General features: G+C 37.3%; 1 protein-coding gene across 1 annotated transcript in view; it reads right to left on the bottom strand.

The window, feature by feature from the left end:
* Positions 1-14,916, bottom strand: part of CXCL12 (C-X-C motif chemokine ligand 12) — a 53,670-nt gene extending 38,754 nt beyond the window's left edge. Inside the window, exons 1-3 of the mRNA XM_069980823.1 lie at positions 14,786-14,916; positions 3,329-3,446; positions 1,934-2,020 (exon numbers count right to left, since the gene is read on the bottom strand). Of these exons, the coding sequence (XP_069836924.1) occupies positions 1,934-2,020; positions 3,329-3,446; positions 14,786-14,846 (266 nt within the window). The 5' untranslated portion in view covers positions 14,847-14,916. The remainder of the gene's footprint in view (positions 1-1,933; positions 2,021-3,328; positions 3,447-14,785) is intronic.
* Positions 14,917-15,468: the final 552 nt, after the last annotated feature.

Raw genomic sequence — 15,468 nt, 5'->3', positions numbered from 1 at the left:
ATCGAATACTTGCTCCCATAGACTTTAATGGGATTGAATATTCGAATATACGGGAGACATTCGTACGAATATCGAATATTTCACTATTCGCTCATCACTACAAAAGGCATTATTATACAGATAAAATTGGCTTACTATTGCCCTTTCCATGTGGCTACCCTGTAAGTCCCATAAACAGCCAACAATTTCATGGGAAATTTTGTCTTTACTTATCCTCTGGCATGACAAACAGATTTACAAATATACTTGGAACCCAACAATTCCCAAAGGAGACATTTTTTTTTTAGCAGAATCTCAGATACATTTTTTGAATCATCATTGATTGAATGTTACAAAAAGTTTTACTTATATCAGAGATTCCTCTTCTATAGACATTTACAATGGATAAAAGCAGATGAGTGTGGGGGAAAAACACAGGTAATTTGATTGTCTTTAAAAGTATATAACATTACATTATATGAATGGGTTGTTTTCAGATGTATATATGCACACAACTAGTATTTCAAAAAAATTGAGTTTAGAAATCTCTTCCAAATTATTTTGCTGGCATTCTCTTATGACTTCCAATTCTCAAATATTCCCTTTTATTTGACTAGCCGGGAGATTAAGACTGAGATTAGAAAAAGTAGAGAACCTGGGAGAACCTTGGTACGGGGTAGAATCTCAATCCACAAAAAGTTATTTAAGGTTCCCATGACCCATCCTATTTTAAGGATACGTCTGCTCCACACCATCTCCTTTTTCAGATTTTTCAATGTGAAAAAAAGGTTAACCGTCAGCGTATGATGCATGATTTGGCAGATGAACACTTCGGTGCCTTTAGTTGTTACATGTGTACATATGTGAGCTGAAAGACGTAGGGTTCAAAATAAGATTTTCAGTTAAGTTAAATTAAAGATAAATGAAGTGCTAAAGAAATGTAATAGGGACAATGGTGTCAAGTTAAGCATTCCCGCTAATAAAGCGGCCCTTCACGTCTGTTAACAGTGGGCTCAGATAACTAAAAAGCAGCGACTTGTCTGCCTGTGTTTGTACAATGGCACATGCCTGTAGAGGTTTTGGCATAAAAACGAAACCAATGTTTTGATGCAGGTTAAAAAAATATACTCAAAACCCTTGAGGCAGCTGGAATGGGGATGTTTTTGAACAGGCAGAGAAGAGAAGGACCAGATGCTAACAATATTTTTGTGTACCTCAAGATTCAATGGAGGCAGCTGTCAAATCTAATTTTGGGGGGGAGATTTTACAGATATTTATCATTATTTGTTCTAAATGTTTAACAGACCATTATGCCCTGATGACACGTTTAAAGGCAGTGTTCTTTTTTTTTTAAGCTTTCATATTGGCATTTTGTATGAAAGCTTTACCAATTGGCTACATTGTATCATGAAAGTAGCCTTTTTCTCTAAATAAAAAAAAAATTGTGGCACTAAGTGCAAGGCATGTTTCACCCTCCATCTTCATCACAGTTCAATAGAAAGGAAGGCTATATTAAATAATATAATATACATGTGTGTATATATATAGATAGATAAAAAAGATAGATTCAGCAAGGTTATTGGTCAGATCGATACAAATTTGAAATGAATAGACGAATATAATGTGGTCTAGTATTATCTAGTTCTCTAGTTAACAAAAAGTATAATACATTTTACGCCACTACTTTCTGAACCTTGCAAAGTTAAGCTTTGAAAATTTTGCTTGTTATTTGTGGAGGCTCCAAATGGTGGATGTGTAAAATACTGCTCATTGGGATGTCCCAGTATTGGAAAGGAAGCCCACTCAGTTTTGGGGCCACATGGGGTTTCTTACAAGGCTCAGCACCAGATACATTAAAAAATTCCAGGTTACAGGCGTGTGAGTACCCATGAAGATCGTGTCTTAACACATTCAAGCCGGGAGCGGAAGCTGCACATCTGCGTCATCTGCTTACTTGTTCAAAGCTTTCTCCAGGTACTCCTGGATCCACTTAATCTTAGGGTCCAAGCAAATCTGTTTGCCATTGTGCTTAAGACGAGCCCTGTAAAAGATTAGGTACAACTAGATAAGAGAAAGTGATAAAGGTGGGGGAAGCAATGAGAATAATTAATGGTATGTTGATACTGTGTATTAGTATAAAAGCAAGTGTAATATAAATCTGTCATCAGGAACCCTAAGTATGGTACTAGCATCCATGACTGCAGTATATACCTCAAGAAAACAGCTGCTTTGGGTTCCGTGAAGAACAACTAACATGTAAGGTCATATATAGTTTACAAAAACAAGGCCATGGTAAGTGCTGAAGAGGGGGCCCTATCATGTTATACTGTAAGCATTTAAAGTAACACTGTCACCTCCTGTTTGCATTCTGACATCTCTACACAGGTGTAAAGGGTAGATTTAGCGGTTTTCATACCTTATTTTATATCATACGTCATGGTGCTTGTTCAAGTAAAAAGTCATCTTTTATCAACTGCAGATTGTGTTAAGTGGGTGGGGCCTCGCGACATTAGCGCCACTTAGCCCCGCCCACAATGCCACAGTTGGTCCCGCCCCCTAGCCGGCCATTGGAACAGGCTGGCCGAAAGGTCTAGACCCCACCCCCTTTACATCGGCCAACCAATGGGTGTCAAGGGGGTGGGGCCAACGATGTCGTTGTGGGTGGGGCTAAGTGGCGCTAATGCCGTGAGGCCACGCCCACTTAATACAATCTGCAGTTGATAAAAGGACACTTTTTACTTGAACAAGCACCATGATGTATGATATGAAATAAGGTATGAAAAACGCTAAATTTACCCGTTACACCTGTGTAGAGATGTCAGAATGCACAAAGGGGGTGACAGTGTCACTTTAAGTAACAATAGACAGGACCTTCCCACATTTAGATGATGAGAAAGGCTTCTGGGCATGCTTAGTGAACTATAATTAGGGGGACACTGAGTTGTAAATGTTGTGTTATCTATATATTGGTGTCACCTATCACTATGCTCCTTTCTGTGTTGATAAAGAGGCCATTGCGGGAAAATGATCTCTATAGAACAGAAAGTCTCAGCTTAACTTTAGGTGTAGTGGCCGGAATGGAAACTGCAAGATTTCAGGCTTATTTCATAATATAGATAGTAAAATGGAGGAAAATAACCTGTAAAAAGATGGTTAATATGAAAACAAGATTTAAACAAAGGGTCCTTTTCTGATGACACGTAAAGTGTGTTGTAATATATAAAATAATATATAAAATAAGGCCATTTTCTCTCCAGGAAAGGCTTGGAATTTTTCCTTATGTTCCCTCATTTGGGATCCCTTCTTTGTTTTCTTTTAAAATAGACATGTTTTGTTACTTTGTACTTACACAATCTGCAGAGAGCAGTTGGTGGTGGAGACAATCTTCAGGTGTTTGATGTTGCTTTTGGCCACATTACTTTCAAAGTATCTACAGGGACATCGGTAAGTCAAGCTGACCGGTTTCTCTGTGGGGACAAAACACAAACATTAGGAGTAAAACCTTGCCTTGAAACAGGCATTAGAAAACAATTTGTCATACTGGACAGCAATCTGTTGTTAGGACTGTAGCAATTACTGAGAAATTACAGGAATAAAGGAACTGACTTCTAACTCTTTCGAAACTTACAATTTACAAGTCTACTAAGTATCTAGTACCACAATGATAGTAACAATAATTTCTATATTCACATAAACCTAAAAGGGTTTATAAACCATGATCTTTATTATTCCAGAACTAGCGCCATCCCTTGGTTTTGCATGGCATTGCACCCCAGTCTCAATCACTTAAATAGGGAAATACCAGCACAAAAAATACTATCTAGAATTAGACAAACCTCTTGATACCAAAATCTTTATATGTCTAAATTACCATAGAAACAAACAAAAGAGATTTTGATTATATCTATATTTTTACAACATTTTCCTTTCCAAGCATTATTTGTTAACCTAAAATAGTTTGTGTTCTCTAGGGTTGTTTGATGGAAAATCTGCAGCTGCTCATGTTACAGCACTTAAAACCAGTCAAAGGTGTCTAGCAAGGCTCGCTGAGCTCCCTGTAGCCCTCAGATGTTTTTTGTTTTGTTTTTTACATTTTGAAATTTGTGAAAACAATCTGCTTTAATATATATGTATGTGTGTATACAGTGTGTGTACAGTGTATATATAGGTATATAGAAAAAACTCTAGAAAGAAACATGAAGTTAGAAAAATGTTATTCATGGAAGTACTTCTCGCAGTACTCAACTATAAACTCTTGCATTTCAATATGTTTTTATTGAAAATTTTGATTGATCAAAGAAACAAGACAAAGGAGAAAATACAAGAGCTGGCACTGGGACGTAAACTCATGATGAAAAGAACATTGAGAATAAAACGTAACAGTAGCCAACATAAATATGCAGCGAGGATGAATAACATGGGGAACATAAAAATACTATTCTGCTAAATAATAATGTCTTAACTGGCTAAGTAAAGCAAAAGGAAGACGGAAAATATAGGGGATTGGGGGTAAAGAATTACTAGAAATGGTAAATTTAAGAAGAATGGTAAATGTAGGAATAATTGTTATATGTTGTATGTATTGGGTGAACCTAAAGTACAGAATAAAAGAAGAAATCCAAGAAATAAAGCCACCTGGGTCATTGGATTGTAATAAATGGCGGCAAGATTTTAGCTGGCAGCTCCTTAATGCCTCAGAGGTGGCTGATAGTAATTAGACAAGATAACGGGACAGATAAATCAGCACTTAGCTACCTTGTTATTCCAGTTATTAGAGTGGTTTTTAACCTTAGGCTATGAAGAAATCTATTCTGGGAGGCAAGGAAGCTAAACTGAGCAAGGGAAATGGAAGTTTAATGACAGCAAAATGGATTAATCCTTATTGTGCTAGATAGACCTAAAGTATGGGCTTAAACCATGTTCTTCCAGAAAATAACAAAACCCAATCAATACTCTGTTATCTGACAGTGCATGATCTCAAGCTCTGCTTTTTCAACTTGAAAACCAGTCATTTGGATATTCTAAAGCTGTCTGAATCATTCCCTAGACAAGTTGGTCGGGAAAAAAAGTTGGTTCATAAAAAAAAGTGCAAACATGCAAATTAAAATGTTTTGTTTTTATCATGGACAAGTAAAAACCTAACTTTATATAAGGATACATACTATGGAGGTAACCTATGTTACTGTTATGGGTTTTTTAAAGAAAGTCTATAAAGCCTATGCAATGCAGCGGGGAGGTAAGGAACACTACCCCGGTCTTCTCCTGCCAATGTTCAGAGATTGCCCGGTGTCTGAACACTCAAACATTTTACACCCTACTTAAAAAACCTAAATGATCACTCACCACAGCGAGAGCTCTAGAGACCAGGCTCACATTTGCTCTTATCTCAGTAAAGTTCGATTTTACAATACCCTTTAAGAATGTTTTCAAGGAGATCTACGTTTTAGTTCCATATGAAAAGTGAACACAAACTGCTAATCTGCTGAAAACATCTGGAGACTGAAAAGACTGAATTTGTAGGTTTTATCTGCTATCAGACAAATCAATCATACGTCTCTTGTTATTACATCTCTACGTTGAAAAAAAAATTGTCTGCGAGGATAAAAGTAAATGTTGCAACATGTTGTAGTTTTTTTATGGGACAAAGGGGAAGATTTCCCATTTGGGATCTGGCTGTGAATGAGCTGATGTGGACCCTGTATGTGTGTGTCCACAGCTTTGTCTTCTCAAACTTGAACAGGAAAGTAAGTTTAGCAATAGACATCTCTTATATCAGCCACTTGGTAGTAGAATGTGTTCCAAGTCTAAAGCATTTCCAAATGGGACTCTGAACGATCTTAAAGAACTGCATCATCTAAAAGCTGATTTTTTTTTTTTCTTTTGTTTAAACACAGTCGTAAGCAGTATATTTATTTGTAATTCTTGGAACACAATCTAGTTGTATTTCTTTTCAAATGTTTATTTACAGTTATAAAGATTGGTGACCACTCTTTAAGATTGTAGTGGTAAACTTTGGTATTTCAGCACTTAACATTTAGTCCTTAATGAAATCTTTTATCAATGTTGTTTATTTATACACTCTATAACCTACCATTACATTATGGCATGGGGGGTTTCTTATCTTTACATCTGTTTTCCATGAGGCATATGGAGATTACAGAAGGGGATCACTCAGCTCTAGACACCCTCTATCAGCCAAAATGGAGATACACTAACCAGCAACTTTTGCTCTGTTGGGCAATGTCCATCCATGTGTTACATGGGTTACCATTCACTTTCCTTATAGTGGCCACTAGAGATTAGCGGATTTACAGTAATAAGGAAGCAAAATGCTCCATTATCTCAGAAATCTGCCAGCTGCCTGGTACCTCACTGCTGCTCCATACAGATTCTGCCCGGGTGCCTGAAAACAGTGAATCCAGTCCTGGGAAACTTATCCCATTTTCCCAGGACTGGATCCAGCATTTTTTCCAGCTCTTGGACCGGAGCATTGGCAGTGAGTTAAAAGGCAGCAGACTGATGAGCACATTTCCGAGATAATGAAGCGATTTGCTTCCTTATTACTGTAAATTTGCTGATATCTAGTGGCCACACCAGAGAAAAATGGACAGCTAACAGCAATGTGGATTCTCATATCAGTTGTTATGTGCAATGAGATAATCTTTTTCATTTTAGGGAAAATCCCATTTGCAACACAATGAGTCCATCTTATTACATATTGAGCTAAATTACATGTGACTGATATATTATGAATAGTGTTAACTTCCAACTGTAATTTTAGATGGGTAAGTAAGTTCTATAAGATGATGGTGCATGATGAGTTTCTACTTGTTGACGTGACACATCTAGAATTTTCACACACAATTTAAAGTGTTTTCTTTAGCTGTCTGCATCCAGCACAGCATTTCCCATTACAAAGCCACGGTTAATCTTTGAAGACCTATATTAGCCCCTAATTTGTGCCACACGCTCACTGCATTCTTTCTTCTTTGTGTCTGCTGCATATATCATCTGTGTTTAGCTACAGTAAATGTGTCGGCCTGGAATTTCTTGATATGATTTCTTAATGTACAGCAGCTTAGTAAAGTGAGCTGCAAATGAGTTAAATGAAAAATTAACACGGACGGAACTAGTAGTCAGTGCAATGCCAAATAGGACAAGTGTTAAATATGTTATTTCTATAAAGCGCACATGTACTATTGTAAACATGTCTGTCCTCGCTTCAATTACGCGTCAGCACATTTTGTTGTTACATTTTATACTTGTATGTTTGCAGATTCTGGCTGGGTTCACACTACGTATATTTGAGGCTGTATATTTGAGGCTGTATAGCAACCAAAACCAGGAGTGGATTAAAAACACAGAAAGGATCTGTTCACACACTGGTGAAATTGAGTGGATGGCCGCCATTTAATGGCAAATATTTGCTGTTATTTTAGAACAACGGCTGTTATATTAAAATAATGGCCGTTATTTACTGTTACATGGCGGCCATCCACTCAATTTCACCATTGTTTGAACAGATCCTTTCTGTGTTTTCAATCCACTCCTGGTTTTGGTTGCTATGAGGACCTGACATGAGGACCAAATACAGCCTGAAATATACGTAGTGTGAACCCAGCCTTAATATGTATACCAGGTTTATTCACCACATTTCTGCAATTTGTTGCCACGATGTTTGGAAATTCCAGGTTTATTTCTATATAAGACAGGATTGCTTCATATTTCACAGCTGCAACTAGTAATAGGTAAAGGTGTGTGTACTTTTTCTTATGGAGAAAATCCAATATAGTCTAAGTTGATGAAAAGGAACTGATTCTATGCTAAAGGATAAAGCAAGTGTATTTATTTAACATTAGAATTATGATAACCCCCACAATATCACAAGTAGGGATGCATTTAGAGAATATGGGATGTTCTAGCCTGGCGTTCCCAAATCCTCTTTTAAGAATACAAAAATTGTAAAACATATTTTGGCTTTTTTGGAAACCAATTCAATATTAGGTCATGGGTATTATATAGTCATAAATATAGTATATGGCCATAAGATTTGAGGGATCATTGTAATGTAAATCTTTGGATTGATCCCCTGTTTTAAATATCTGGCAAATGTTACGAAATTTTAAATCCACTATTTATGCTTTTTAAGGGATGGGCAGATGAGAAATGACTGTTCTCTTGATTCTCAGAGATATTTTTGAACTAGAAAAAATGACAGTAATGCGTGTCAAGAACTATATTCCATTGCAAATAAACACTTCATGATATAAATGCAGTGTAAATGGCTTTTCCTGGTATGCCAGCTCAGACCTATTCACTAAAAGAAGTAACATCAGCAAGGGTCATTGGCAACTGACCCAACATTGATCACACATTAACATCCTCTCTTAAGGGTAAACAAACTAGTTCTGGAAAAGCCATTTAAAGAAGACCTGTGGTCAGTCCAATCTTTTTTATTTGTTATGCCCTTCTTTACCTCTTGTTATGCTAGATATATAGGTATAGGTATAGATATATAGGTTTTACTCTTTAATTGACTTTTCTCAGAATAGTCAGATACATGGGTACCTTATTGGAAAATGGGGTTTGAATAGCAGACTAATGCTGCGTTTACACAGACAGATTTATCTGACAGATCTTTGAAGCCAAAGCCAGGAACAGACTATAAACAGAGAATGGGTCATAAAGGAAAGCCTGAGATTTCTCCTCTTTTCAAATCCATTCCTGGCTTTGGCTTCCAAAATCTTACAGATAAATCTCTCTGTGTAAACACACCATAAGAGGTTAGGATTAGGCGCTTCATATCCACACTCCCCTGAACATAATTCACCTCCTTTCAGCACCCTAATCACACCCCCTAAGCCTAGCACTCACACCCCATTTTGCAGTAAAGTTCCTGCCCATCTGACTATTCAGTGAAAAGTACAGAAAACCAACCAAAATCTCTGAAATGGGGAGGGTGTAGAAGAAAAGTAAAAACCGCATTGGAATTAGGGCACCCAGGGCTATAAAATAAGGGTTCAAATTAAACCTGTCAATAGATGTTAAGGAGGCCATTACATTATCACCCTTTTTTCATGTAGAAAAATATATTTGCATATAGCCTACATTGTGCTTGAGCTATGTGAGATCAGACATGTAGGCAGTCCTTGTCTCCCAAAAAGTCATACTGCCCTGGCTGCATTGAAACCCCACAGGCCATGACATGCTTAGATATGTCATTACAAGCCAGCTACAGTGGCATCTAGCACATCATGCACCAGGTGGCGCTAAGCATCCACAGTCACTTAAAATCTCTTAAAAAACCTTACACATAGGGGTAAATAAAATCCTTGTTCCAAAGAAAAATGTATACTTCTACCTGACGGCTAAGATACATAGAATGTGATTAATACATAGAATGTGTTTTTAGTTGTTCTAGTTGGTTACAGATAAATGTTACAACGGCAGTAAAACAATCAGCTAATAATGCAAAATGCTGGTTGGATTGGAAGAAAAATCTCTACATCTATGACCAGCTTTGTTTCACTGAGGAACAAAACTTTAATGTCAACCATTGGAGATAGGAGTGGTAATCTATTGATATGCAGATAACGCTCATTAAGCAAGTTCAAGAAAATCACCCTAGATATAAACAGGAAGTTGGAAATTTGGAGATTAGGCTATTTTGCAGTGGGTGGTGATCAAGTTGCAGGCCATCTGGCCTGTGGATACTAGGACAAGACCTATCTGCCTGCAATCACTATTATGGGTCTGTTCTTTTTATTTACTTTCAGGCAGAGGTCATATCAGATTAGAAAAAAGGTTAGTTTCCAATTTAGGTATAGAGTAAAGGTGCTATACCAGACATGACCTATGGACAGGAGAGGCACTGTTTCTAGAAAAAAAACATAGAACCTATTTACATGATATATTATAAAAAAAATTGTATACCTTTTATTTATTTGTATATTGTTCTTTTGCTAAGTTTAGTTTTTATGCCCCATCAAGAGGACCTGCAAAGTAGACTACTTCATCAAACAGGCTTGGATATAATATGTTAATGGTATACATACAGATTTCTCTAACTTTACCTTTTCTTTAGCATATGGCTTGTCATTTTTTTATATTTTATTGTTGGTATTAATGTTACTTATATGCTGTGAAGGTTTAAATTACAGTAAAGTGCAAACTGTACCTGTCACATTGTATTTTCAGACAGAGGTGGTAAAGAAAATGATGTGTAAAGTAGCTCTGTATAACATTACAGCCAATGGAATTTGGAAATGAAATACAAGCTCGGTCAATGCAGACACCAGTGGAAGCAGACTCACATTAGCCACAATTATCCAATTTACATGTCACTCTATCTTGGGACACCCTGCCGTTCTCCAATTTTTGTATGTCACTGAAGCTTGATCATTTGGTAAATATGGGCTCACTAACACTATAGTCGTCTGCTGCACACAAGAGGAGGGGTTGTCGAGTTTAGACTTTCTGCCCTCATGGAGGCATCTGCAACCGACCTTAAAATCTCTGTTTTCATAGGAATTCCAAGGCTTCGTATCTCAAATAGATCTTCCAGCAGTAATGCTACAAAGTGAACCACTGGTCGTTTGTACAGGCCACAGACTTTCCTTTGGGGATATTTTAGGAGTTGAGAAATGAGTCAGTCTTAAAGATGGACTACATTATTTATTAGATCGCAGCAGACATGAATTCTTCAGTTTTCCTAATAGCAAATAGGTCCTGAAACGTCAACGGTAGGTCAGACGTTCTAAACGGCGTGACCCTCGTAGTGGCAGTGCCTTACTGAGTGTCTCAAGAGTAACATTAAAGGTAATGAGTAGGGATTTTAGAGAGAAGAAACTGGTGGACAGGTACTGGGTGTTTGCACTACAAAGGTGCCTCTGTTTCTTTTATCTCCTCTGATCCTTTATCTTTGCTTCCCTCCCTACTTTCCCTCTGCTGTTTGTTCTTAGCCATGGAAAGCTTGTAAAATATAATAGTAAATGAGTCCCATACAGAAGAAAACTACAGCAGAATCTTTCTCCAGCTCGGGAAACGTGTCAGACACTACAATGCTAATCTTGTCACTTGTAATGATCATATAATGGCACAGTGCTGTAATAACTATAATAGCTTTAAACACATGGTAGGATTTATCCTGTACTAGTATTATTCTTACAGAAAGCACCGTTAACTATTGAATAACCACTTTAGGAGTAGGATTTGCTTTGACACATCATTTCGGGTCACAAATTTTTTTCTTCTATCAAATAAATCAAAGCAAACGAGAAATTCCTAGGAAGAATAATGGAACGTAATGACGTGCTATTCTATAACGTTAGCTGGTAAAGTAAAGTATCTGATAAAACAGCGTCAATGATCATTCGTTACAATTTTTCCATGTCTGACAACTTTTACAACACTTGCTGGTTTCGTTGAATTGGCTTAAGAACGTTAAGCATGGCTATATATATTATATCTATTTTCTGCACTAAAGTGTATATATATATATATTATGTTTTTTATACGCCTCCTATTCTCTTAACAATGCCTAACAGCCTTTTTTGAGTCACTGGAATTTTTATTTGCAGGAAACAATGATATCCATGTCCCATCTGAATAATGAAATATTCCATGGGCTGCGTTATAGTGTAAAATATCAAGTTATGTGCCTGCAGTCACAAATTGCGAGCGCACAATCCACTTGAAATCAGTGTATAGCATGGTCTTTGTTATATGGAGGGGGTGGGGGATGCAGCAGTATAATGAATATATAGTGTATCTGCCATAGTCTACGGTTCACAGTCTTTATGATACACAGTAATACACATCTACAGTTCACGGCTCTAGAATAGAATCTATAGGGACTTATGAATAGCAGGGCAACATATGTAAATGATAATGAGATATGGAGCAGGCGCACATGTATGGGGAAGGTTCCTGATCTATGCCTGGGTTTATCTGATCCCACATAAATATACAGAGGGATATAATTGAATTTATGTCTGGCTGCAGTCAGAGTTGTCTGTGATTAGAATATGTATACATATAGATAGCAGGAACATGGGGCGAGATAAGGAACTGGGGTGGTCAGCAGAATTCAGTATCAAAAATAGCTCCAGCCACAAGACCCTGTACACCAATGGCCCTTATAATGTCCAGGCTTCTGGGCAGCCAGTGTCTACATAGGACTGCAGAATATGTGAACAGAGGGGCTCTTCGCCAGGCACTGCTTTGACCCTATGTGATGCAATAAAACCTAATTCATAACAGAACCAATAGCTTCCTATGTGATTTACCGTGGAGCCAAAATCTTAGAAACTGACACATTCTTATATGACTATTAATGAGTAATCATGGAGAGATTTATTAACAATACCTCCTAATGTATTAAATGGTTTTGGTCAATGAGAGTTTTTTACTATTACGATTCAGTAATATGGCTTCATCTTGAGTTTACAGATGTTCTCATTTTACTATGGGGACCTTAGTTTATGATGTTTATCTGCTTAGAAAAGCATTTTTCATATAGTAAAATTGTTTGGCTCGTATATATTTACCACATTTTTACTAGTGCTAGAAGAACGGGGCTGTATCAGTACAAAAAGACAATTAGAGCTTTTTAGAATACAAAGCGGATGATGATGTATACATATAGTAGTTGTAATGATTATGGCTCTTAAGAAGGAGGACAGTATGCAGGCTTCTCAGATTAGAAAGAACTATATATATATATATATATATATATATATATATATTTATTCTAAATTCTTTCTCTTAATGTCTTCTGTCAAAGAACTAAAACAGATTGAGTCATTATTCTATTAAATTCTTCAAGTACATTATTACAATTGTAGCATCATGTTGTTACATTCAGAGTCTGGCCAGTTCACTCATCATGGTCCGGAAAGTTTTGTTAAAGGAACTGTATAGATGTTATCAGACCTAATAAATGTATAATAGACAGCAGAAAGGCTACTAAAGATATCGAGAAGTTGGGATTATAACATGAATGCTGACAGGACTCTGAAGTTGCTCTGTGAACACCTCATTGGAACACATGCCATCTGAATATATATCATGTCATAACAGTCTGTCAGGTATTTATGACCCAACCTATCTTTTTATACCAGATCCCAGAGGTTATAAGGCCACTGCAAATGTTAACCTTTTAAAGGATAGGTCTATTGAGAAGCTTAAGTAGCCTAGATACATTTATATGTTACAGATGTTGTGCACTGATATCCCACCACCAGATTCAGGGTTGGTAATCTGCCCCAGCTCATCAGCAGACAGGATCTTTGGACAGTCACACACCCTCCCGGACTGGGGCTTCTTTTATATTCCTATGCTAACGATGTTTTTGGTCTTCTTTTTCATGGAAAATAATTAGATGGACTGTTCCGAAACCCCAAACAAACTCTAGTGTGTTTTTACATGAGAAGGGGCTTAGAGACAAGAGGGAGCTGACCACCTGAATGTACATAATTAATAAGGATGTTCAATGTAGGACAAAAGATACACATGTCAATATGATGATGATGAAAATTACAGGGATCCAATGGTGCAGAGGTCCCTGGGATATCGGTACATTTCATTTAACTTTTTATCAAGTTACAGCATATGTGTAATATTATGTCTACATAAATCTGCCATGCCACAGGAAAATATCAGACGTATTTGCAGTTTAAAATAAAGCAGAGTCATACTGTAACTAGATGTTATCAATGCACAAAGACAAAGAGCACTAGCCATAATATATATATATATATATATATATATATATATATATATATATATATATATATATACACATTTCCAGGTTAGGAAATCCTTATTACTTAGTAACTTACAATTCAATCCTGTAATCTATGCTGTCAGTTTTAACATCTGGATCTGAACACAACTCCAAGGTTATAAAGATTTACTACTCCAATCCAGACCTGGGTCATTATGTTCTTGCCTAAAAATATCAGGACTCTGCAATCATTTAATGGCTAGTTAAAAACAAGTTATGGCAAAGTATCCCGGCACCCCTGGCTTTAGCCCTCCGCATCATTAGACAGGATAATGAATGGCTTGAGTTCACCCTCTTCAATCAAGACCTATTTTTGATAAATGAGACAGAAAACATTCCCTTTTTGATTGAAGAAGTGTGAATAAGTCACCAATAGCCTGAACCCAACCCCTGCAATAAACTTCTGCTGAGCTCCAATATGATGGGCGATGCTTCTTGGATGAAGGCAAAGTACATCAATTAGGGCCACACTGGGTGGCAGACATTCCAGACATAAAACTTTTTTACTAATCTATTTGATGATGCCCCTCTTACCAAGAAGCCGCAATTGTCTGAGATCTTTTCATCTAGCATTATACTCATGTGTTCGGGTCACTGGTTGAGGTTTAGAGCTTGCAGATGTTAGATTTTAGATAAACACCAGGTAAAGGAAATAAATCTCATATAAATATATATATTTTAAAGTATGATTGTCTAACACGTGTATGTAACACTATAACATGTCAGAAAACAACAAGACAAGGAACATCTGTACAACACACAGTGACACATCAGGACAACGCAAGGCTGGCACAGTAGCACACCTGCATAGAAAAGTGTGCCATATGTTGCCAGCCTGCCAATAACCACAAACAGCAGCCTGTTCTACTTCACACTCTCTAAGCATTACAGATAACACTCTAACAGAACTCTAGATGATCTTATAGCAGAATATGTTGGGTTACACCTAAAACCAGAAAAATCTAAAAGATGTCCTTCATCATGAAGGGTGACCATGGAAGGGTCCGCCACAGTACCTACCTTCAGAGAAGCTGATAATCCCCACCAGTATGGTAACCAGAGCTAGGTGCCTCACATCCATGTTGCTGCAGTAGCTGCTGTTGTAACAGGAAGATGTTTCCAGTACAAGAGTAAGTCTAAGAATGAGCTGTTCTCAGTGTGGGGATGCCTGGAAGTGCAGGGCTGGGGGTGGGGAGAAGCTCAGAGTGATTTATCACCTCTGGCATGTTATTACATCCTTCCTCTATTAAAATAGTTGGATGTAAATCAGCAAAGCTCTATTTCACTATAGGTAGGTTATCTACTAATAGCACAAATTATTTCAGCTGCACAACGCTCTCCGATACTAATGTGATGTGATTTGTCCCCGAGTTATGGATTGATTTCATTTGTGAAAGGGGATAGTGGACTGGTGGCGTTGTAGTGCTGAGCTGGACCGATTTCCATCTGTAACATATTAGGTAGAAATGCATTGTGTTGTTGGATCTCTTCTCTTGTTACCTAGACTGACTCTCTATTTTGGGTGTGCAGAAGAAATATGGTGAGTACTGCTGATGCTAGGGAAGGAATTAGAATTAGCATTAGGTCTGGTGATACTATATCTACTATAGATGTACTATAGATAGGACAGTAAAGAAGTCAAATCATGTGCAATTTATTTATCCACTAGTCAAGACCAGACTGGTATAGCTGAAGATGGCCAT

Source organism: Dendropsophus ebraccatus, chromosome 8, assembly GCF_027789765.1.
Source record: "Dendropsophus ebraccatus isolate aDenEbr1 chromosome 8, aDenEbr1.pat, whole genome shotgun sequence".
NCBI classification, from domain to species: Eukaryota; Metazoa; Chordata; class Amphibia; order Anura; family Hylidae; genus Dendropsophus; species Dendropsophus ebraccatus.
This window is presented reverse-complemented; position numbering and strand designations above follow the sequence as displayed.